Here is a 25,311-nt window from a genome sequence, read left to right as displayed (position 1 = left end):
ATCCTGGTCATAGCTGAAACCAGACCCATCCTGGTCATAGCTGAAACCAGACTTATCCTGGTCATAGCTGAAACCAGACTTATCCTGGTCATAGCTGAAACCAGACTTATCCTGGTCATAGCTGAAACCAGACCCATCCTGGTCATAGCTGAAACCAGACCCATCCTGGTCATAGCTGAAACCAGACCCATCCTGGTCATAGCTGAAACCAGACCCATCCTGGTCATAGCTGAAACCAGACCCATCCTGGTCATAGCTGAAACCAGACCCATCCTGGTCATAGCTGAAACCAAACTTATCCTGGTCATAGCTGAAAACAGATTTATCCTGGTCATAGCTGAAACCAGACTTATCCTGGTCATAGTTGAAACCAAAACCACCCTAGTCATAGCTGAAACCAGACCCATCCTGGTCATAGCTGAAACCAGACCCATCCTGGTCATAGCTGAAACCAGACCCATCCTGGTCATAGCTGAAACCAGACCCATCCTGGTCATAGCTGAAACCAGACCCATCCTGGTCATAGCTGAAACCAGACCCATCCTGGTCATAGCTGAAACCAGACCCATCCTGGTCATAGCTGAAACCAGACCCATCCTGGTCATAGCTGAAACCAGACCCATCCTGGTCATAGCTGAAACCAGACTTATCCTGGTCATAGCTGAAACCAGACCCATCCTGGTCATAGCTGAAACCAGACCCATCCTGGTCATAGCTGAAACCAGACCCATCCTGGTCATAGCTGAAACCAGACCCATCCTGGTCATAGCTGAAACCAGACCCATCCTGGTCATAGCTGAAACCAGACTTATCCTGGTCATAGCTGAAAACAGATTTATCCTGGTCATAGCTGAAACCAGACTTATCCTGGTCATAGTTGAAACCAAAACCACCCTAGTCATAGCTGAAACCAGACCCATCCTGGTCATAGCTGAAACCAGACCAATCCTGATCATAGCTGAAACCAGACCCATCCTGGTCATAGCTGAAACCAGACCCATCCTGGTCATAGCTGAAACCAGACTTATCCTAGTCATAGCTGAAACCAGACTTATCCTGGTCATAGCTGAAACCAGACCCATCCTGGTCATAGCTGAAACCAGACCCATCCTGGTCATAGCTGAAACCAGACTTATCCTGGTCATAGCTGAAACCAGACTTATCCTGGTCATAGCTGAAACCAGATTTATCCTGCTCATAGCTGAAACTAGACTTATCCTGGTCATAGTTGAAACCAAAACCACCCTAGTCATAGCTGAAACCAGGCTTATCCACATACCTGGAGCCTGTATGGAAAGAGGGGGAGAGCAGAAGAACTACCCTTCTTCGCCCCCAGAGACTACCAGCCTGGTATTATCCTTTACTGAAAAGCACTAAAGCTCTTCCTGGGCCATGGAGCAATAAAATAAGATCTGTACTCATGGGGCCTGAGTCATTAAAAGAGCATGGCAAAAAAAAGGAGTAAATTTAATCCTGGCCAAAACCATGTTACAATGCAAGGGGTGCAAATTACTTACTTTTTTGTCATGTAGCACACAAATACTTGATAAATTTATTTTTACACTGAAATTTAAAGTTGATCTAGGACAGGCCTTACCCCTCCAAATGCAACATGGTTTTGTCAAGGTGCAAAGCTACTCCTTTTTTTTTTTTTTTGCTTTGCTCTCCTTAATGACTCAGGCTCATGGAGTGGTAACTTAGCCACCGTAGAGGTCCCAGAATAACAGTAATGGGTCCCGGTCCATTATACCAATATAGTATTAATAAGTAAATAATAAAGGCATTAATTAAAATGCAATAAATATTTCTCTCTTTTCTTTCTGTAATCCAACTTGCAATCTTTCTTAGAATTAAAAAACATAAGCAATGCCACAAGTAGCTTCTCACTACCACCCCCACCATTGAATGGCTGGGACTTGAATTGACTAGGAGGGTCATTAGTTGCTCAACCAATCACAAGTGTTTTGCCTCGCACCAGCCAATCACATTGTAGACAGCCCTGGGCCCTTAGCAAGCAGTCTAATATTACCTATTTTTTTTATTTTCCTAATGGATTAAAAAGAAAGAAGAATTTCCCACTTAATTATCACAAAAAGAAGAATTTACTTTAGAATAAAGTGGTGAACAAGGGTTTTTCAGCAAAAATTTTATGCCGAGCAGGCACTTCCACTGAATTATGTGATATTTTAAGCGCAATAAGTGGAACTGCAGTTTTCAAAACAAGGCATTGCTTTCGCATCCACAAAAATCTCCAATGCACCTCATGAACTTGTAGGATGGGGCCTGTAAATATTTGTTAGGACATAGGATAATAAAGACTTCAAATAGGTCAGGCTGAACATCAAATGAGAGATGAAAAACATGGTGGTGAATGGGGGGTGATAAAAGGTTTACTTTAAAATCTATCACCTACATACTGTCAGGCGCCGTCCCCGCTGTTCCCCTGTGAAGCGGGGATGGTTGCCTGGTAGTTCCCGCCAGGGGCGTCCTGTTGCTAGGCCGTCCTCGCACCGTCGGGCGTCCTCGCACCGTCGGGCGCATGTGCATTGACGCACCCCGTTGCTAGGCAACGGGACACTTCCCTGTTTCGACGGTAACCATGTCTGACCGTCCCTCTCCTCCTCCTCCTATTCCAGCCCAGCAGCCTCTATTTAAACCTGGCTCTGGTACCATTAGGTTGCCAGAGTATCAGGTCTTCTGTTCTCCAGCATTATTGGTGTTCCTGTTCCTGCGTTTTGGCTCTGACCTGGCTTCCCTGACTTCTCTTCTGGATTGTGATTCTGCTCCTGTTGTCACCCCGGCTAGTTTGACTATTCTTCTGAACTCCACTACTTATCCTTTCAGTGTGACCTCGTCCTGTCTGACTTCTCTGTGGATCTCTCTTTGGTACCGCCTGTCTCCGTTTGGCTTCTGACCTGGACCGTTCTGACCATTCTCTATCACTACTTTAGTTAATGTCCTGGAGGACCACAACCTGCGTATCCTTTGGAGCGAAGCCCAAAACACCTTGCGGGGGTCCCTAGTGAACACCAGGGATACATTAGACTCCGCACCTCCTGGTTCAGTGGCGCTAATACCAGTTAGTGGTTTCTGTACAGTTGATTCTACGCTCCTCAAAGCCTGACACATACAGTGCCGGGTTCCAATTTGTGGGCTGAGAATGCAGCCTATCAAGCCTCTAACAACCAGTACCACATGAATATAAGTCTGGCCTTATAAATATTAGTCAGACCGTGCCTCATTGATGTCACTGGTTCCTGGCAAATTGATGAATACTGGTTTACCCGTTAAAATGGTTGCCTCGATAGTGTGGATGTAACGGGAGCACTTTGCACATTGAGCTCCTCGTGCTTAAACCCTGGAGCTTGCTCACTGTATCTGCCTGCAAATAGCAGACAGGTTCCATAAATGCTGGTTCACTCTGATATACTTGCTCATGCACTCTTGTGGCAGGTATTTATGACATACTCTACCTGCTATGTGCTGGCATATGCAGAGTAAGGTCCTGATTCCCTAGGGTAAATTGATGCTTAAATTGCTTAGTGTCACTAGCTTAAATTATTTATGGACTGTTATACAAAATGAGTAGTACAGCCTGATCCATCCACACCAGCTACCATTGTTTAGTTGTAAGACACCAGGGACAGTTATTGATGTGTTGCACTTTCCCTTTGAATGAATATAGATGATAATGCTTGTGGGATGAAATGGGGTCCCACTGGACTGAGGACTTTTATCCATCACCCGTTTCTCACAGTTTATTGTACTTTTTAATCCTTGGCCAGTCTAAGTATATACAACAGAGCATCAGTGTATTATGTATATTGTTATTTTATGTTATTAGGTACTTTTTTTCCTTTCTTTTACCTGCCATATTGTATGTATTGGAAATATAAGGACTGTTGCCATATTGTGTAAAATAGCAGGACAGTAGAAGTCATATTGCAGGACAAGATGGAAAATTATGTTAGCTAAGATAATTATCATTTGTCTCAAATGTCCATTGTTATGAGGTGTGGCATAGATCTGGGCTGTTAGTAATCAGAACAATGTATGAGTGACTGTTAATATAGCTAGCTGTCAGTCCAAATTAGTTATCTAGGTCAACAGGTAATCTAGGAGGTAATTAGGCTACAACTTTCAGATTATGTGCAATGTGTCTTCACATTACTATACTGGTGAAATAGCACTGGAAAATGTATTAATGTGTATCACTATAAATGTCATTGTGTCAAAATGTATCACAGACTTAAATCGTGTAACGCTGCAGATACAATGTGTCAAATGTCTTAATGTTTCACACAAGTGTGAAGTGTCATTCCCTGATGTAATATTGTAACCATTTGTTAAGTGTATCCAGCCAAATAGCTCATTCGGTCAAGCCATTCCACTGTATAATCAAGGACAGATACGGTATGTCTAATAGTTAAATTGTCCACTGATAGACTCCTGCTGAAAAGGGGAGGATTGAGACATTTGACCCTACTCCCTATGTATACAACCAGGAATATAAGGAGAGCAGTATGTCAATAGATTAATTCTGTCTTGGAGTATCCTGGTGTACATAACACCAGCACAAAGGACTATGGGATAGGAATTGTTATGCCTCTAGAGGAAACCTACCAGGACAGGGTCTGTGTGAGCCAGTATCTCAGGCTGGGCGACATAGAAACTGTCTAACTAAATAGTAGTGGTAATATTGCGGGAGAATAAGACTCTAATGGATACTGAGATTGTTACTTAGGAGTGCTGACTGCAAGAGGCTGCTGGAGGGTACACGGTACCATTTGCCCTGTACCTTGTGAACGTCTTATGGTGGTGAGCTGTCATAATAAAGCCTTATTTCGATATATTCTAGTCAGCCCCAGTGAGATGAATCCCATGGAGGGTAACCAGTTAAGGCTGGTTTTCTCACAGCTTGCATAAGTAATAGCAAGGTTTTGTCAATGAAGATAAAGTAGTGACTTTATCTCCTTTTTTTGTAGCGTGCAATGATGCAGTTTGAATGGCATGATGGTACTGTGAAAAATATTCACGTGGATCTTCCAGTGCTCTACGAATACCAGGTAACGCTTCAAAGAGCAATAATATCCCTGTTTCACCATAATGGGCATTTGAGAAGGTTTATATGGTAGGGCCATGAATGCATTATGAGCTCTAGCGCTGGTAGGCACAGTTTAACAAAAGAGAAAAGTAGTCCTTTCCTGCTAGGAATTAGATTTCCTTTTTAGTGCTTCAACCAACAAAAGCAGCTTGCACTGGTATTAAACTTACCAGAAAATTGCTCTGTGGTAAAAAGCTGTAAGCAGCGAGTGGGGCCAACAGGAAAACAGCTCAAGCAGAAAGTTCTTCATTGACATGTGTTATTTATCCAGCACCTGTCACACAAGCCATTAATCAACTGTTAAAAAAAGCTTTGATACTGTAGGAAAATAAATACTGAAAAGCTTTTTTCCCTAGTTGTTTAATGGTGACTGAAAGCAGCTTGTGTAATACCACTGTACATGTGTGTATCCCCCTTCAGTGTAATCACTTACATAAAAATACAGTCTACTTTTAAATAATAGACAACACAATAATACATGGCCTATTGTAGCTTTGATGGATCATTTTAATTTCAGTAACACTATATATTTCATTATTGTGTACGATATACAGAAACAGCTAGCCAAAGTTGCAAGGACCTACGAAAAGAGAACAGACTGGCTCACAAAAGGGAGCAGAAGACTGTGGGGAACCGTTTGTGAGAAAAGGTACATTTAAAATGAATATTGAGTTTTTTCCAACAGGGTCTACTGAAACTACTGTGGATAACAGACCTTTCCATTTTTTCGCCCAAGAAAATATCCTTTAATAGCACATGATAGGGCTGAGGTCCCCAATCTATCTGGCATTGTGACACACAACACATTAAAATTTTATAGTAATTAAAACCAGAATTATAATTGTATATTGTCACGGCAATAGGGTTTATGAGATCCGTCTCGGGACCCTTGGGACTAGCTGTGGCGGGAATGTAGGGGAAACTGGGAGGCCGGATCAATGTCTTGCTCATAGAGGTTACTCTATTCCTGTATACCGAATGTATAACAAACTTTGTGAAAACCAATACTTGTGTCATTCTCAAAACTTTTGGCCATGACTGTGCAACTTCCTATGATGCAGTTTCACTTGTTTTCTATGATAGTGTACTTGTTACTTTGTTCACTTCTTGGTACTGTGATAGAATGCACATACCTCCCAAGAGTCCCAATTTAAGTAGGACAGTCCCAATTTAGGCGGGACACTCATGGTGTGAGGCCTATGATCGGTACAGCTTTGTGGGTGTGAAATTTAGGAGATATGTGTCGTTCACTGCTGCTCTGCAGGGCAATGGAGGCGTTTGTAGGGGAGGAGTGTACGGGAGCAGCCCAGCACTTCAAAAGTGCAAAGCATGCCCCCAGGGGTATGGTGACACCTGCCGTGTGATGTGACCACGCCCCCATCATGATGCAGCGACGCCCCCTTTCCTGATGCTGGATACCTAAATGTTAGAAGGTATGCATGCAATTTGTCACTTAGTTCATCCATGTTCCTTTGATAGCATGCAAGTTGTCATTTTTCACTTCCTGCTTTGTGATAGCATGGAGTTCTTAGTTACATGTCTCTCAATTGTCCGGATTTTGGCGGGATAGGAAGTTTTCTGTTCCTTGCAGGTATTCGATGAGTTATCCTCTGCAGGAGTAGGAGGCTGCTCATTGGGAACAGGCACCTAAAGTGGATACTCCAGTTGCCAGATTAGCCCGTCATACTACTCTGCAGGTACTGGGTTTGGCGGTACTTCAGGACCCGACGGATCACAAGATAGAGGGGTTTCTTTTTTGCAGCCGGCACGGCTTTTAGACCCTTGTTCTCATCCGCGGTGGCCACAGCTATGGAGTTTTGGGTCGACCATTTAGCAGTAGGTCTGCAGGATTCTGAATTACTTTCTTTGGCTCTTCACCCGAAGGAGGCTTCTAGGTATCTTTATGAGGTGGCACAGAATGCAGCTTCAGTTTCCTCTTCAGTATCTGCGTCCGCAGTAGCGGCTAGGAGGATGCTTTGGCTCTGTTCCTGGGATGCGGAGGAATCCAAGAAGTCTTTAGAAGCCTTACCTTTTTCTGGATCGGTCCTTTTTGGTCCCAAACTAGATAGCATGATTAGTCAGACGACTGGAGGTAAGAGTACCTTTTTGCTGCTGAACTCTCCTAAACCTAGGATTCCAAGGTTTGGTTCTTTTAGGCAGTCCTTTCATGGGAGCATGACCCCTATGGGTCAGTCTTCCATTAGAGGCAGACCGCTTGTTATCAGGGGTCTCAGAAAGGAAGAGGTTCCTGTTCTAAGAGGCGTCCCAGTCCCAAGGTCTCAGACAAGTCTCCCGCATGATGGGATTCCCCCTCTCCCTCCGGGTGCGCGGGTGGGGGGTCGCCTACAATTGTTCAGGATGAGTGGGCGGCGTCCACTAGAGATATTTGAATATTGGGAATAATATCCAGAGGCTATATTATAGACATCATGAGACTCGCTCTTCAGAGATTCTTCGAGGCTCTCTTGCCTCGCAATTTGATCAAGAGGCGTGCGTTGCTCCAGTCGTTCGCTTCTCTTCTGGCCGATATTGTCATTTGGCGGGTCCCGGAAGCTCAAAAACGCAAGGGATTTTATTCAAATCTGTTTTTGGTTCCCAAGCCGGACGGATCGTTTCGACCTATCTTAAACCTCAATGTCCTCAATATACATCTTCACGTAGACAGGTTTCAGATGGAATCAGTATGCTCTGTGATCCAGGGGTTGTAATCCCAGGAGTTCTTCGCGTCCATAGACATCAGGGACGCTTACCTTCACGTTCCCATTTGGGAGGGACATCAATCCCTTCTTCATTTTACGGTAGGCAGCTCCCAATTTCAATTTCGGGAGCTTCCCTTCCGTCTTTCCAGTGCTCCCAGAGTTTTCACGAAGAATATGGCAGTAAAAGCGGCATGTCTGTGTGTCCAGGAGGTGAACATAGTTCAATATTTGGATGATTTACTCATCAAGGCCTCTTCAGGCCCTCTCCTGTCCCAGCATCTGTCTATGACTCTTTGTTTTCTGGAACAGCACGGGTGGATAATCAATTATCTAAATTCCCAGTTGGAACCCTCCCAGTGGATGATATTCTTGGGACTTCTGATGGACACCTCTCCCCGGCGGATTTACTTACCAAAGCAGGAGACTCGCTCGGTTCAGAGCTCGGTCCGGCTACTCTTGGATCATCTGCGTCCTTCCATGCGATTGGGTATGCGGGTCCAGGGATTAATGGTGTCCACATTCGAGACCCTTCCTTATGGTCAGTTCCATTTACATGTCTTCCAGTGGGATCTTCTGAGACAGTGGTCGGAGACCCAGTGGATTCGACTCTTCTTTGCTCTGTGGGCTTGGATCATAGTAGGGACGGATTGCAACCTGCGGGACTGGGGGGGGGGGGGTTCTCCATCTTTGTCTTCAGGGTCATTGGACTGACAAGGAGGCTCTGCTACCGATCAACATTCTCGAATTACGAGCAATGTTGTTAGCCCTCCAGGGAGCACACGCCTTCCTTCAGGTAAAGCCGGTTTCGGCTCCAATGAGACCACGACATGGCAGTGGCGTATGTAAACCACCAGGGAGGAACAAAGAGCTCAGGATACATGCAGGTGGTGGAACAGATTCTAACTTGGGCAGAAGCCTGTGTTTCAGTGATATCTACAATTTACAGTCCTGTGGTAGACAACTGGAAAGCGGAATACCTCAGCGGGCACACAATCCTTCCTGGAGAGGGGTCCCTGGACCGTCAGGTTTTCCAGCAACTGGTCAACAGATAGGGTCTTCCAGATCTGGATCGGATGGTGTCCAGACACAACCATCAAGTGCCAATATTTTGAGCAAGAACCAAAGATCCTCTGGCGGTTGCGGTGGATTTGATGTCCATGTGGTGGGATATTCGTTTGGGATACCTCTTTCCACCAATTCCTATGATTCCGGGGGTTCTACAGCAAGTAAGGTTGGGAGGTCTTCCGGTCATTTTGGTTGCACCAAATTGGCCCAGGCGGGTTTGGTTCGCCAACATCTTGTTCATGCCCGAAGGACCGGGTTGGGCTCTTCCCCTCAGACCCAATCTTCTCAGTCAGGGACCCTTCCAGCACCGGAACTTACCTGGGTTGGCTTTAATGGCGTGGCTGTTGAAGCCGGCATCTGGAGATCTAGGGGTTTCTCTTCTATGGTAGTGGAAGCTAGCGTCGGGCAAGATCTATCAAAGAGTGCGAAAGAAGGCATCATAAGTCTGCATCTTTCAGTCTAGCCCGGTTTCTGGCTTTTCTTCAGGATGGATTGGAAATGGCCCTTAGGCCGAGTTCTCTGAAGGTTCAGGTCTCGACGCTTTCTGTCTTTTTTCAGCGCCGTTTGGCTTGCCTTCTCGATGTTCATACTTTTCTTCAGGGAGTGCTGCATGTTCAGCCTCCTCATATTCCTCCTCTGGCCCCGTGGGAATTTGGTCCTTTATGTCCTCCAGCGGCCTCCATTCGAACCACTGTAGTCGGTCCATCTACATTTTTTGATGTGGAAGGTGGTGTTTTTGTTGCCCATTGCTTCTGCTTGACGGGTGTCAGAGCTAGGGGCTTTGTCCTGTAGGGTTCCCTATCTAGTGGGTCTCAAAACTGTGCCTACTTATTTGCCAAAGGTAGTTTTTGGTTTTCATATTAATCAGGAGATAGTGGCTGCGGCTTTTCTGGAAGATATTTCTCCCTCTGGTCCTTCTTCTTCTGTCTGCCTGGACGTTGTCCGTGCCTTGAAGGTTTATGTTTATAGGACTTCTTGTCATAGGACCGACTCTTTTTTGTACTTTATGATTCTCACAAGAGAGGTTAACCAGCTACCAAGCAAACCATTGCTCGATGGATCCAGCACATGATGAAGCATGCCTACGTGAGAAGCTGTGCCTCGGGTTTTCACGGCGCACTCTACCTGTGTGGTGGGGGCTTCCTGGGCTGCTCGCCACGGGGCTTCTGCTGATCAACTGTGTAGGGCAGCGACCTGGTCCTCTGTTCAAATCTTTACTCGTTTTTACCAGTTCAACATTTTTGCGTTTTCGGACGCCAGTTTTGTCTGCAGTGTTTCGCGGGCTGGTAGACTAGAGAATTCTCTATCTTAGGGGCTACTTTAGAAGGTCCCCATGGTAGCAGTGTCCCCCAGAGTGGATGAAAGAGAAAAGAAGATTTTTGTTGTTACGTTAATTCTCTGTCTCCGATTCCATCTGAGGGACACTGCCTTCCCTCCCTTTTGCTGTACTGCGGTTTAGTTTGTATTGTTGTACCCTTTTCTTGGGACTTTAGTATTCCTGAGGTCTATGGGGTTAAAGAGGGGATGAGTCAGCAGCAGCAAGTTTAGTTGTTAACTTTTTAAGTGCCAACTCCATGCGCCCTCATACAACACCATGGTAGCAGTGTCCAATCTTCTTTTACACTTTGCTTTTAGTAAGAAATGCCTTAATATAATAAGACTTAAATATAGTTCTGTATTAATAATAATAATAATAATAATAATTTTCATTACCTTTTACACCCAGTGGTCAAAGTGGAAATTTGTACAAGTGGTAGTATGGAAATTTAGAAGTGGATGTATGTAAAATCTATGCACAATAGCTATGTCTGCTTAGTGTACTGTGATAGACATCATTATGTATTGCAGCATAGCGCAGTGATGCGTAATGTTGTATTGCAGATATTGCAAAGAATTACCTGCATGCAATGTGATAGAGGAGGAGACTTCACATTGCTCTATTTGCTGCTGCAATGGTTAGAAGTGATGGTTCTTTCTTCTTAATGATCAAATGCGCATGCGCTGGTAAAATATCTGGGCATGCGTAGTTCTATGCAAAAGGCTCTAGCTGCATAAAGTTAAGATTACAAGGGTAATTGCAAGATTGAGTGCCTACCGCCATCCTGAGATGGTGTTAGGGTTTTAAGCTAAGCTGTAAATTGGATAAGTTTGCAGTCCCCTTATTAATATATGGGGTCTGCATTAAGCAAGGATTTGTAAATAAACCCCTAAATGTGAATGGAATTTGTAGTTTTACAATGAAGGCTGTAGGAGACGTGGTGGTATGCCATAGCACCGTATACCAGCCCACTTCCACTACTGCCTGTACTTGTACAACAGGTGGATAGTTTTGTTCTCCAAACAAATCAAATAGTAAATTGAATGTAGCACTGCTTAAGTATAGCTCTCTGTTTTCCTTTAAATCATAGAAAGACAATTTGTAATGTATACTATTTATAGTTCAGGCACTTGTGTTATTATGGTACAGTGGTTAACTAGTACATTGCGGTGTTGGGTATTGTTTTAGGCTCTAGCTGGTGAGTGGTGTGAATTTAGAAATGTAGTGGAGAAACAGTTATATCCTTGCTGCTAATGTCCTAGTTAGATGTTAAATTTATTACCTGTAATTCACTTTTGCGGTTTTATTGTTACAAAAAAGCTGTATACTATATTACTAATGCAGAACCATCCTTTATAATCATAGACTATTATAAATAAATCTGCATTTATTGGAGGTTTGCTCACTCATGCTCTAAGATATATATAATTTAATTTCTAGGAATAAATGTTAATCATTCCTGTGTATTCTAAGTTACCATAAAGTTGTGTTTCTATTCTTGCAGGGTTGTGTTGCTGGTGGACATATCAGTCAAGAATGCCTTGCACATCATACATATTCAACATTCTGTGAGACTTTTACTTGAGGAACAAATGGCTAACAAAGATTTATTTAACATAATAGCGTGAGTTATAATTATTATCCTCCTTTATAAAGGCGCCACAAGATTTCCGCAGCACCGTACAGATTATTATATGCATTATAGACAATAAAATATGTATAATTTCTACTGTTAACGTTGTAAGTTTTATTACACTTTGGAGAGTTGTGAATTTTCACAATGTAGTTGTAGTGTTATTTCATTTAAACTTTCCAGATTTATTCTGTTATGAACATTGAGAAGACAACATTAATACCCATCACCTTAATTATGTAGTATATCTTTATTCTTATAGACAACATAATATGTAATTTTAAAGTTTACTATTTTGTTTCTTGCAGATATGGAAGTGATATTCAATTCTGGAAGCCAGAACTGGTCTCTGCAACTTCTGAAAATTTGCAAAGTGCTTGGAAGTAGGTTCCTATTTAGACATCTAATAGTTAAAGACATGGGGGTATATTTACTAAACTGCGGGTTTGAAAAGGTGTAGATATTGCCTGTAGCAACCAATCAGATTCTAGCTGTCATTTTGTAGAATGTACTAAATAAATGATAACTAGAATCTGATTGGTTGCTATAGGGAACATGTCCAGTTTTTCAAGCAAAGTTTAGTAAATATATCCCATGATCTGAGTGATGTCATTTTGCATGTATCTACCCATTGTACAGTCAATGGCACTTGCTATGGTCAAGATTGTTAGAGACTTGTGTGTGTCTCATCGAAATAAGCTGAAAGTGGCGCATTTGATATGTGCAAGGGTCAAGTGTGGACGTTGCATTAAACCGGACTTTGCTATAGAAAAGTGATGGCACAGAGTGTTGGGTTCCCTATATACATGATAGAAGACCATTAAATAATACATAGATACTGTTAGGAACCCCTCCAGCCGGCACAACACAACCCGGAGTCTACTCTGCCAGTGAGGTGTTCACTGGAGCCCCTGATGGTGGGGACAGACTGGGCTGCAGACTGACAGAGGGTCGTGAAGTGTGTACCGGCTGGGGAGAACCCAGGCAAGAAGAGTCAGGTCCACGCAGAGGTCAAAGGTCGGCAGCAGGTAACAGTAACAATGAACAAGCTGAGGTCAGAGGTCACAGGCAAAGTAGCAGAACGAGTAAACGCGCCAAGGATCAGGGTCACAGGAAACACAAGCGAAGTCAAATACGAAGCCAAGGGTCATACACGGGAAGTCAAAGCGTAGATACAGGAAACAGGAACTGGAACAAGCAGGTCAGCAGACTGGAGCACAGAAGCTATAACCGGCAATGAGGCAGCAGACCTCATTGCCTTAAATACAACCCACAACCAATCAGAACCTGCCCCTAGACAAGGCCACACTTGTAGGCTAATTGCCAGCACCTAGCAAGACCAATCAGGGTTTAGCCCTGAAATCCACACCTGCAGGCTAATGCCTGCTAATTCAGCCACAGGCTAAATCTGCCTGATTGTCCCTAGAGCGCATGCGCGCCTGGCTGCCAGGACACGGCGCTGAGGAAGCGTCCGACCGTTGCCTTGGCAACGTTCGGGAGTTGGAAGGAAATGACGTCCCGGTCGTCATGGTGACGGCCGGGACGTTGGGACCGACAGGAAGCGAGCCGCGGCGGCTGTGAGTACCGCTGCGGCTCGTGACAGTACCCCCCCCTTGAGGAGGGGTTAAGGAACCCCGACATCCCGGTTTCCTTGGAAATTTTTTAAAGAACTCCTTCAACTGTTTAGGAGCATCGAGTTGTCTCCGTGGGATCCAAGACCGTTCTTCTAACCCACGATTCCTCCACTGCACTAGGAAGTGCACCTGACCTTGCACTTTTTTGGAATCCAAGATCTTCTGAACAACGTATCTTGGTGATCTGTTTGATTTTCTCTCAGGCAAATTTGAAGACTGGATTTGAGTAGGATATAATACCGGCTTCAACAGAGAACAGTGAAATGTGTTGGGAATTCTCAACGAGCCCGGAATTCTTAACCTAAATGCGACAGAATTAACCTGCTTGATGATAAGGAACGGGCCGATGAACTTGGGACCCAACTTTTTGCAAGGCTGTCTGAGTTTAATGTTTTTTGTAGACAGCCACACTCTCTGGCCCACCTTGAAGGAGCAGATGGTACGGTGGCGATCCGAAAAAATTTTTTGCGACAACTGAAGCTTGTTTCAGAGATGCCTGTACTTTCCTCCATATAACTCTGAGATCTCTTGCAGTGGAACGGATCTCCTGGACACCAACTGGGTTAAGCGAATACAGGGAGTTAGATCTGGGGTGAAAACCATAATTGCAGAAAAACGGAGAAGTTTTAGTAGATGAATGACAGGAATTGTTACTGGCAAATTCCGCCCAGGGTAACAAGGAAGACCAATTATCATGGAACTCTGACGTGTAGCATCGCAAAAACTTTTCCAAGGACTGGTTAACTCTTTCGGTCTGCCCATTAGACTGAGGGTGATATGCGGATGATAAACTAACCTTGATTCCGAGAAGGGTACAGAAAGATCTCCAGAATTGCGCTATGAACTGAGAACCCCGATCGGAAACTATGTCAGTAGGGAGTCCATGGAGCCGGAAAATATGTTGAATGAATAAGACGGCCAAATCCCGAGCTGTAGGCAGTCTGGGTAAGGGAACGAAATGGGACATCTTGCTGAACCGGTCTACCACGACCCAAATGGTATTGTGTCCTGCAGAAGGTGGTAGATCCACTATAAAGTCCATGGACAAGTGGGTCCATGGTTTTGCAGGTGGTGCCAAAGGAACTAACTGGCCTATTGGGCGGATCCTAGGAACTTTGTTTCTGGCACAAACCTCACATGAGAGGACATGACTCCTGACGTCAGCAGACATAGATGGCCACCAGACTGTACGGCTGTGAGTACCGCTGCGGCTCGTGACAGATACATATGTAGAAAGCCACTTTCATTATTATCATGGTAGATTTGTAAAGCAACTAGACACATTATTTTATGTTACTGTGCACTTAGTAAATTGCCCTCACTTTGTTCATCATGAGCTCCAGAATCCATCTTGCATTGACATATAGGAAGGGAAAGCATACATCTGTAAAGAGAGTTTATTGAGCCAGAACCTTTGTATTTGGCTGCAGTGTGTATTTGTCATGTAATTAGTTCACTACCAATATACTGTAAACTAAAAACATTATTATATTAAATATTGTATTTTAAGAGTTCTTTAGTGTTTGCATTTTACCTTGTACTTCTCAATGCATTCTTCAATAATTCCTGTTAGATTTATCAACAAGGATTACCTGACTGCTAATGATGAAGTGTCACCTTCTTCCAGGTGGGTGCTGACCTTGCAGTGTGAAGGTGGCAGGAACGTCATGGGTGCCATTCAAACAGCAGTGGAATTCAACTTCATTGATAAAGAAAATCAAGAATCTCAGGGAATGTATTTATTTACTAGTGGTGTTCCAGATCAGGAAGTGGTGAGTGACAGGCCCAACTACATCGCAATGTTATACACAGGCAGAACAATAGAAGGATATACACTGATAGTATTGGAAATCTCTCTATTTTAGGCAGCCTGCTAAAAACCCATGGAAAATGGTTCTTAAATTGAGAGATTCCACAGGATCTGGAATAGGCAGTGATGGCTGTATTAGGATTCTTACTAAAAATACTATCCATGAATACTTTTGTATCACTGAGGTACTTCCTCCCCTATTATTCTGAATATAGGGCACCCCAAATGCACCACAACATACCTTGGTTTTGCACCAGTGCACCTCAGTGGTAATCACACCAAGGTGCACACCTCGTTTGCGCCCCCAGAAATGAAAATTGTGCCTCAATGTGCATGGAGGTGCTCTGTGTATACAGCACTTACAAATCCAACCTCCTACTCCTTTAGTACCTCCCCTTTCGATTAAATCTCTGTCCTCTTCATGCATCAAGGCAAACCTCTAGTTTGCGGAGGTGGCTCCCAAGTGCACCAAGTAGGAGTGCATTGGGCAGACCATCAAGGGGCAGTGCTGCAGAACCAAGGTGTTGTCAGTCACCAGTCACCTGCACTTCCTCTGCACCTATAGCGTTAGCAGTGGTAACGGGTGAGCAGTGTGTACAGTGACTGGAGATGGAGGACAGTGGGAGAAGAGTGGGAGACTGCAGGCAGGGAGAATCTTGCCTATACCACCCCTAAAATGGTACCACCTGTGATGAGATTCTCACTTAGGGGTATATTTACTAAACTGCGGGTTTGAAAAAGTGGAGATGTTGCCTATAGCAACCAATCAGATTCTAGCTGTCATTTTATAGAATGTACTAAATAAATGCCATCTAGAATCTGATTGGTTGCTATAGGCAAAATCTCCAATTTTTCAAACCCACAGTTTAGTAAATACACCCCCTGGACTTATGGGAAGAATGTCCTCTGGTAATGGATAGGGATATTCAGTGTAAAAAGCTAATAGTGTAGAACCTAATTTGGATAACACTTAGGGACATATTCAATTCCGATACCGATTCGAGGGATCGCGCCGGAACGGCCGCGAACGTAATCCGCGGTACCGCAATAACGTGGATTTTCGTTCGCAGCCCGTAGGGCTGCGTACGAAAATCTGCGTTATTGCGATACCGTATTACCGGCAGCACTGCGCATTTTCCGCGGTAACGAATTGAATATGCCCCTTAAAGCCAAAGGACTTAGTTCTGGTTACTAAGCAGTAACTAGGGGATAGGAGAGAACAGCATGTTTTATCCATACAGGGATTACTAGAAACATTTCCACAGGATTTGGAAACATTAAGAATGTTTCAGAACAAACACACAAACTGTCCAGATCTTGCTTGTAGCATTTGTAGACTGTCAAACTGTACTTATCACTGTGTGTCTGAGTAGGGGAGATTAAATGATACAAATTTGCCTCGTCTTCAATTGAAAAGGAATATAGTAGTTATCAGAGAAAACGTTAAAGGAACAGCAATGCATATTTGTGCTGCTTTATTTACTTTATCACATCATCATCATTTATTTATATAGCGCCAGGGATTATGTACTTTATCAATGTATCTCAGAGATTATATTGCTGAATATAACATGGGTACTTTTATTTTTTATATTGATCACCCTCTTCTCCTACACACTCTCCACTCCATTGGCCTTCATCACACAGTTCTTTCCTGGTTCACTTTCTACCTATTGAACTGCTCCTTTAGTATTTCTACCTCCGGTACATCCTCCCCTCAACTCCCACTATCTGTTGGGGTCCCACAATGCTCTGTTCTTGGCCCTTTACTTTTTTAATTGTACACCTCTTTTCTTGGGGCACTTATTCACTCATTAGACCTCCAATACTACCTCTATGCTGATGACAACCCAAATCTATACCTCTTCTCCTGACCTCTCTCTTTCTGTGCTATCTCGTGTAACCAATTGTCTTGCGGCTATCTCCACATAGATGTCCCAACGCTACCTAAAGCTCAAGATGTCCAAAACAGAGCTTATTATCTTCCCTCCTGCCAGAGGCACCACCTGCCCTCAAATCTCCCTCACTGTCAATAACACCACAATATCCTTAGTCTCTCAAGCACGCTGCCTTGGTGTCATACTTGACTTTGCTTTATTCCTCACATCCAGACTCTCTCCCAGTCCTGTCGATTCCCCCTTAAAAACATTGCCAGAATATGCCCTTTTCTTACTCAACATGGTACCAAAACTCTTATCTATTCTTTCATCATCTCTCGTCTTGACTATTGCAACCTCCTGCTATCTGGGATTCCCAACACCCATATATCCTCACTTCAATCCATCCTAAATACTGCTGCATGACTGATCTTTCTCTCTCACCACTCCGTATCTGCTGCATCACTTTGCAAATCGCTACACTGGTTCCCTGTGTCCTCCAGACTACAATTCAAATTACTCATCCTTACGTACAAAGCCCTCAACACCACCACCCCTTTATACATCTCATACCTCATATCAAAATACTCTCCCTCCCATCCTCTTAGATCTACCTATGACCTGTGCCTTGTCTCATGTCTGTAATCACCTCTCACTCCCGCCTACAAAACTTCTCCCGTGTTGCTCCCCGCTTATGGAATACCCTACCATGCCCCAACAGGCTATCCCACAGCTCTTCGAATCTTTAGACATTCTCTAATAAAACATCTTTTGTAAAGCTTACCTTATCCCTGATGATACCATTCACAGTTATACACTCTCACAGCTGTCCCAATCTCCACTCTGAGCCACACTGACTCCTCTTGTTTCAGCTGTGCCCTCTTCCACTTAGATTGTAAGCTCTCTAATTAGCAGGGTCTTCCATACCATTTGTTTTCATGTCTGCATTAATATTGTCTGCCTTGTATGTCTTTGTATTATGTATGTCCTGTTTATCCTACTGTACGGCACAGTGTAGCTCTGTGGCACCTTACAAATCTACGATAACAGTAATAACTGTGAGTATTGAACCATTTTAGAGTAGGATGTATTTTCTCTTTTTAAATGCTTGTATAGTATAGTACTGATGGGTCTCCGCTGCCATAGATCCTTATATCGAATCTCTTGCAGCTGTCAACAAGCAATGTACAAATGATGTAACAGGAGCTTCTTTGCCTTTCCCTGCAGCATGCAGTTTGTGCTTACTTGTCTGAAGCAGCCACTGGCTGTGATTTACAGCTCCACGTCTGCCTCTATAACATTAATGATGACAACTCTGCCGACAACGCCAATGACAGGAGTGACACAGTCCGTGTTTTACAGGATTTGGCACATGTCACTAATGGAAGGTTTCACTGGTTTGATGATAAAGGTAAGCAGTCAGTAAGGATTGGAAGAATAGTGTACAGAAGATTATAAAGTATATTAAAATGAGCCGGTTGTTTAAGTGAACTGTATATATTCCTGTGTGTTTGTGTTCAAGCATGTATTTAGTCCTGCATCTGTACACGGTTGTCTTTATTTATTAACGGATGTATGTCAGGTTTGCCCGGTTCCTAATGCCTATAATAGACCCACTTTACTGTGTACTTTAAATGATCTCCATTTCACACAAGCTGAGCAAGTTTTGAAGCCTGGGTGAAGCTGCGTAGGGGTATCTGAAGACCTTTGCCTCCTAAGGGGCCTTTTGGCTCCAGAGGTTGGGAATAGAGGGGCTCTTCCTTTTTAGAGGAGGGCTTTAAGTTTGCAGCACCATTTTGCATTAGGGGTGGAAGGCACTGATCCCGGACTTTCAATGATAATTAAAAAACAAATCTCCTTAGTAATGCAGATACCTTATGTTCTTTTGGATACTTACAGTTTAACCTCAGTGGAGGTAAATAATGACCAGTTTTTCTTTTCACCTTTGACATATAAGAACATGAAACAGAAGTTAAAGATGAGAAATGTTCAATATTGTAAAGTGAAGTGTTTTTAAAATCTTTTACACATTGTATCAATATTATTTAATAATTTTTATACAGTACATAGGTATGGCAATGGGGTCCATTGTCACCCCTTCAGATGCAAATATTTGTATGGCTTATTTTGAACCTAATTTCCAGTTTCAGGTGCCTTATTTCATATATGCGCTAGTTAGTGGTGGTACTTCATTTATTATATTTTTTGCATTTTAGTGGGTGGCTTGGACTTATTATTTACAGATACATCATGTTTTACTTTATCACTTTTTTATAACATTTTCACATTTATATAGGTGGTTGTAACACCATTACTTTTTGGTTTCCTTATAAAGATATATTAAGCATACAAGATCAGTGGTAGAGGAATTGCTTTACACAATACACTTCCTCCAGATTGTCCAGGTTTGTTTTCTTGCCTTCATTGCACATTTGCACTGTAAATGAATGTGGCACAACCAATACCATTATCACTCCACGTGACATCACACTGGTCATCCTATATTAAGTGTATACATAAGTGACTTGGCTTCTCCACACCAGCAGTGTGTAACACATGGACAGATCATTAGCACACAATAATGGTAGTTACGCAGGTACACAATAGTTGCTAATTGTCTCTAATTTCAACTAACAATCCCAGGTTTTAGTTTTTTTTCCCTGGAAACTTTTGGCCCGGGAAATATCCCTCCTTTGACCAACTGCATGATAAAATACCTCTTTTTCTGCCCTTTTAAGTTAAATATTTTATATATTTCAAATACAAAATGTACGTTATAATAAAATTGTGTAAACATGACATGATGGGGATTGCTCCAAGGTCCACCAAGAAAGTACTGCTTGTGATGTGCTTAGATGCACAGGGTCAGCTGCCAGTATCCATGGAAACTATGTTAAAAAGTTGTCAACTACTTGAGCTGCAGGTTTTAAATTACTATAATTACCTTTACTCTTATGTAGTGCAGTGCACAGTGCTATACAGCTTTCCACCTACCTGCCATTTACATGTCCTCCCCCAGATTGTTAGATTACATATCGAGTGGCTTTATCCATGAAGGAGACAAAGCACATATTCTAAAGTGTGATACCCAGAGATGAAGTACATATGTGATGATAACATGACCACTCTTTAGTAATAAAACACTTTATTTGAAAATATGAGTTGTAGGGTGTGTAATATTTGTTTACTTATTTACAGGTATGATTGAAAGTGATGACATCAGTTGTCTTATATCCGAGATGGAAAAAGCTGTTAATTACTCTAAAAAGGTATACACAATTCTTTCTGAGTATTTTCCGTGTACGGGCTGAACTAATAGTCATGGGAATGCAGTCTGGTGATTAATTTGTAACTAGTGATATTGCTCACTAATGACACTACTCAGTAATGTCAGCTGAATTGATATTCTTCATTATCATGAATATTGGTTAATTCCACACTTCCACTGTGTGTAGGTGGACTAGTACACTTCAGCACAAACAAACCTGTTAGTAGTTAGTGTGATCATCTGTTCTGTGTCCATTGCAGTGTGCTTATTTGGTGGAAACCTTAAAGTTGCGTTCAGGGAATAAAGAGGAGAGCCTGGTTTCTCCAGCAGAAGGATCGGTGATCCCATACCAGAAAGAGAAATGCAAGCCGAGAAAACTGCCTCTTCCAAAACCAACTGCACTGACACTTGCTCGCATGGTGTGTAGTATTACTTCATTGTTAATGTTTCCTGATGAGAACGCCAATATCTTCCTGAGATATAAATTGTGGTGAGGTGTCAGCTAACATGTTCTCTACCAATAATCTATTAATGGGTTCACTGTAAAAGGGAAGTCACATTGTAACACAATATGTTTTTGGTATGGATTCTCTGGTATTGTTAAAGGATCTTGGTATTTGTTTTCATAATGTTTTATAAGTACATATTAAATAGACCATATTAACTCTGATTTCCAGGGTATTAAAGATGAGCAAGAAGGCAAGAAGGATGCTAATATGAAAGCATTGATGTGGCGACCAAATAGTGCCAAAGCGAATATTCCTCCAGGTACTTACACCTTATACCAGGTTCACATATAATGGACACTAAGCTCAATTCACTTATGGATGTGAACTTCAGGTCATACAGGGCTAAGCTTTGCTGTTAATACATTTTACAGAAGTGTGGTGCACAATATTTGTTGTTGGTGAGTAAAGCTGGGTACACACTACAGGTTTTTTACCCAATTATCGTGCCGGTAAACGACCGTTTGGTAAGATATCGTATCAGTGTGTATGCTCCCACGATCATGGTTTATTGTACCAAAACTCATCATATCATTTGATTTTATAAACTTCCTAAGAATCACGATGTCGGGCAAATGTAAAAGTGTGTACGCACATATACGACCAGCAGTGTAAGCAGATCTCTATAGAGTGTGCAGAGTCACGATCTTCAGCAGATTGCAAAAGTAGATTCCCCGGCGCTAGAATAAGTAATAGGACAGAAAACAAATAGGGATAAGGATATCAATGTTTATAAACAACAATCTTGCAAAAATAACACTAATAAATCATATTGATTGCACATATTCCTTAGTATTCTAAATTTGGGTTTATCCCATTGGACTATGGACTTTTCAGTCATTTGGATCTCAGTTTATTGGTAGATTGATTTAGGTCCTACCTCCATTATTCCTATAAGTATATTGCAGATTTTATATAGATTATCCACATTCCCTGAGGAAGCCTGCCGTGTGCGCGAGTGAAACGCGTTGGAGTTATACAGGATTTATACATATGGACTTTATGGATTGATTATCTTCGGTGATACGGAGATCAAGAATATATACTATACATATCTAAAGGACCTGAGAAGGAGCATTTACGCATGTGCACAACCACTTGGAAGTGGTGCCACCAAAGGAGTTCACAAAGGAGGATACAGCCGGCCAGCCTCTTTCCATCTATGGTGATAGAAGTTTGGTACTGTTCTCTGGACCGATTTGTCGAGCAAAGTATACACTCAGGGTACCCGTTCATTTTTCTTCCTGGCGCAATATTTCCAGAACTGTTTATTGACCTGCTGGTCCATAGGACGAGTGTATAGAGTCATTGGCATACTTCATATAGAAGACTCAGTTTTTTTAGTGCTTCAAAGATATATGCATAAATATTTTTTTGAGTCCATTATTATCATTCATGTTTTACTTGTACTTTATGCTTTTTAATGTCTGCAGACTTTTCTTTTGAGCTTTTTTGTGTTTGTGTTGGTGTATATTCTTTTAGACTACTAAGGAATATGTGCAATCAATATGATTTATTAGTTTTATTTTTGCAAGATTGTTGTTTACAAACATTGATATCCTTATCCCTATTTGTTTTCTGTCCTATTACTTATTCTTGCGCCAGGGAGTCTTCTTTTGCAATATTCTATATTTTTCTAGAGAGGATTGGGGATCTCCTCTCTTTCTTCCCCACTTTGGCAGCTTTACATGTTAATCACACACGGAGAGCGTTGGTATCATCTGCTTATTTGATCTTCAGCAGATGGTTATGAGAGATGAAGAACACAGATCTGAAGGTAAATCGTGTCGGTGTGTACACATGAATCCGGACTTTCAATCGTTGGTAAAATCGTTACAGAAATCACATCTGCAGTCATTTTCCGTAGTGTGTTCCCAGCTTAACACAGACCAGTTAAAAATATATTTGTAAAAGAACATTGCAAAATTAACAATTAATTTTTAAATACAGTTTAAAGATTCTACTCCCTTCTACAAGTCAGACTATAATGAACAGAGGTTTACCAGTTAAAACAATGTTTAAAATAATTTTGGATCTTTTAAAAACTGATTCAGTATTGCTGGCCCATAGAAAAGCTTATCTTTAAAAATGAACCGTTGGTCCAAATGGAATAAATACCACCCAATACTACAGCACCTAACCTGCTTCATAGCAGCAAGTGGACTGATGTGGGTACAGTCACCTAATCCAAAACTAAAACTGACATTTATACAGAAATGACAGACTGGAAATAAAAGAAAAATAGTGATTTTTACTTTTACTACAGCTCAACCTTTCAAAGATCGGGATTTGGTTAATGACAAGAAAGTGAAAGAAAAAAAACAGAAAACGTCCTTCAATGTCTTTTATACTGGAAATGGAAGGGATGTTGGTGAGTGAATCTTCCTTGTTCCTATGATGTGTATAGTATTACTCAGTCTCACATACAGAGATGTTGGGATGTTGTTGTATGTATGTTTTAGCCTTATTTCCCATCCAGCAATGCTGTGGTCCCAACGTCTTTCCTTTTTTGCTACGGTATAAAGCGTCTTCAGAAAAGACATTATTCACATGTAATGCAGCAAGTTAGGTAGCGAATGACTCCCACACAAAACACTGGAAAATTCGTGACCCTTCTCCACTAGAGGGCGTCTAATCCTAAACTACAACTAGATCCAACATATTAAGAAATGTATATGTAAAACATTGGTTACTATGTAACCTAATCTATCTGTAGTTCTAATAATTAAATGGAACTTTTAAGTTTGTCTGTAAATGTTATTAGTAACTATTTTTTATGGAAAGCAACTTGTATGTGAGGTTTAGTTGCACATTAGAATGTGTGATTTACAATAAGAATACATAGTGCTTAAGCAGTGTTTCCTAAATCCAGTCCCCGTGGACCCCTAACAGTGCAGGTTTTCCAGATCACAAGTGTAATAATTATACCACCTGTGGATCTGTTACAGTGTGTCAGTCAGTAATGATTATACTTGTGCTCCAGCCAGGAGACCTGGAAAATATATTGTCATGGTTCACGGCAACGAATAGGATCCCTGGGTCTGTCTGACTTGACGCTACCCAGACCCGAAGGAGTGGAATCTAACCAGGCAGGTTGTCTTCACCAGGAGCCCCCGCAAGGAGGTATGGATTTTGCAGCCCCTGCTCCGCAGGTCGCGGTCTTCCGGGAAAGTGTCAGACGAGACCTAAATGTAGGAGATCACGAGGGATTCTGCAGAGCGGTGCTGAAAAACATCAGACAGCTTAAGCAGACAGTACTTGTGGAGCAGAGGAGGAGCACAGTGGTAAAGGAACACTGGAACAATAGCTGATATCTGAGATGATATCCAGAGATGGGTAGCACTGAACAGCGGTGTAGAAACACTGGAACAGATAGTTGAACTCTGTGAGTAGATATCCAGAGATGAGTCGCACTGAACAGTTCCTGCTGGACTGAACTTCGGTGTATGACCCCTGCCTGTACCTTGGACCTTGCCTGCGACCCCGAATTGTTTGCCTGTACCTTGGACCACGTTGTTTTGCCTGTTGCCCTGACCTTTTGGACAGACTTCTGGACCTCGCTAATTTGCTTGATCTCTGCCTGGCTATTTGGATTTGTTTGTCTGATCACTGCCTTATCCCTGGACTCTGTCTGCTTTTCTGGACAGCCTTGTACCTTCTGGACTGGGGTAAAAAACTTATAATACCTGTTCCTTCCATTTTTACTATACAGTCTCCTTAGGAACCTGTTCTCATCAGTGGATCTGAGTAATCTTTGTTTGTGTATTTACCTGAATAAAGACACTTTGCTTTACACTTCTGTTGCTCTTCGTGAATACACTGGGATTCATAACAAACAGGAGCGCTGGAACAAATAGTATGAGGAGGTAACCAGGATTGAAAAGCGCTGAATCAGCGGAGCAGAAACACTGGAACTGAATAGCTGGAGCAAAGGAAGCCACGTCTTGACACAGTCAGGGTAGACAAAGAACAGGCAACTGAGTTTCAGCTCAGGTGCCTTAAATAACAGGCTAATTGAGAGGCTGGATGAATGGGAGCAGAGAGGAGGTGATATAGCAGAACGGGTCTGCGCATGTGCAGACCCGAAAACACCACTGGACGGACTCGGCGCTCGGCGCCAAAGGAGACCCCTGCCAGGAGCAAGTGTATCGTACCCCTAGTGCGGGGCCGATATCTGATACATATACTGTTAGCTCTCTGAGGACTGGGTTTGGGAAACACTCCCTAATGTATTACCTGTGACATTGTGTTCATTCTGCCATGCCCAACAGCCTGTATGACATGGTTTTGACTGGATAAAGTGGCAGCTTTAACAAATCAAATGGCACAAAGAAAAATAATGGTAGCAGTGTTAAATAAACATAAAGCTATTTCATTTAATTCCCCCAAATGGCCTC

At 42.5% G+C, this 25,311-nt stretch overlaps 1 protein-coding gene across 3 annotated transcripts in view; it reads left to right on the top strand.

Moving 5' to 3' along the window:
- VWA3A (von Willebrand factor A domain containing 3A) overlaps positions 1 to 25,311 on the top strand; it is a 99,131-nt gene that overhangs the window by 36,230 nt on the left and 37,590 nt on the right. For all 3 annotated transcript variants that reach the window (XM_075179706.1, XM_075179705.1, XM_075179707.1), the window contains exons 15-24: positions 4,986 to 5,066; positions 5,659 to 5,753; positions 11,691 to 11,810; positions 12,128 to 12,202; positions 15,081 to 15,225; positions 18,368 to 18,551; positions 20,339 to 20,409; positions 20,669 to 20,827; positions 21,086 to 21,176; positions 23,181 to 23,285. In XM_075179706.1, coding sequence (XP_075035807.1) covers positions 4,986 to 5,066; positions 5,659 to 5,753; positions 11,691 to 11,810; positions 12,128 to 12,202; positions 15,081 to 15,225; positions 18,368 to 18,551; positions 20,339 to 20,409; positions 20,669 to 20,827; positions 21,086 to 21,176; positions 23,181 to 23,285 — 1,126 coding nt within the window. The remainder of the gene's footprint in view (positions 1 to 4,985; positions 5,067 to 5,658; positions 5,754 to 11,690; positions 11,811 to 12,127; positions 12,203 to 15,080; positions 15,226 to 18,367; positions 18,552 to 20,338; positions 20,410 to 20,668; positions 20,828 to 21,085; positions 21,177 to 23,180; positions 23,286 to 25,311) is intronic.

This window comes from Mixophyes fleayi, chromosome 7, assembly GCF_038048845.1.
Source record: "Mixophyes fleayi isolate aMixFle1 chromosome 7, aMixFle1.hap1, whole genome shotgun sequence".
Classification (NCBI taxonomy): domain Eukaryota; kingdom Metazoa; phylum Chordata; class Amphibia; order Anura; family Limnodynastidae; genus Mixophyes; species Mixophyes fleayi.
Note: the sequence above shows the minus strand (reverse complement) of the source record. Positions and strands in the feature narration are given on the sequence as shown.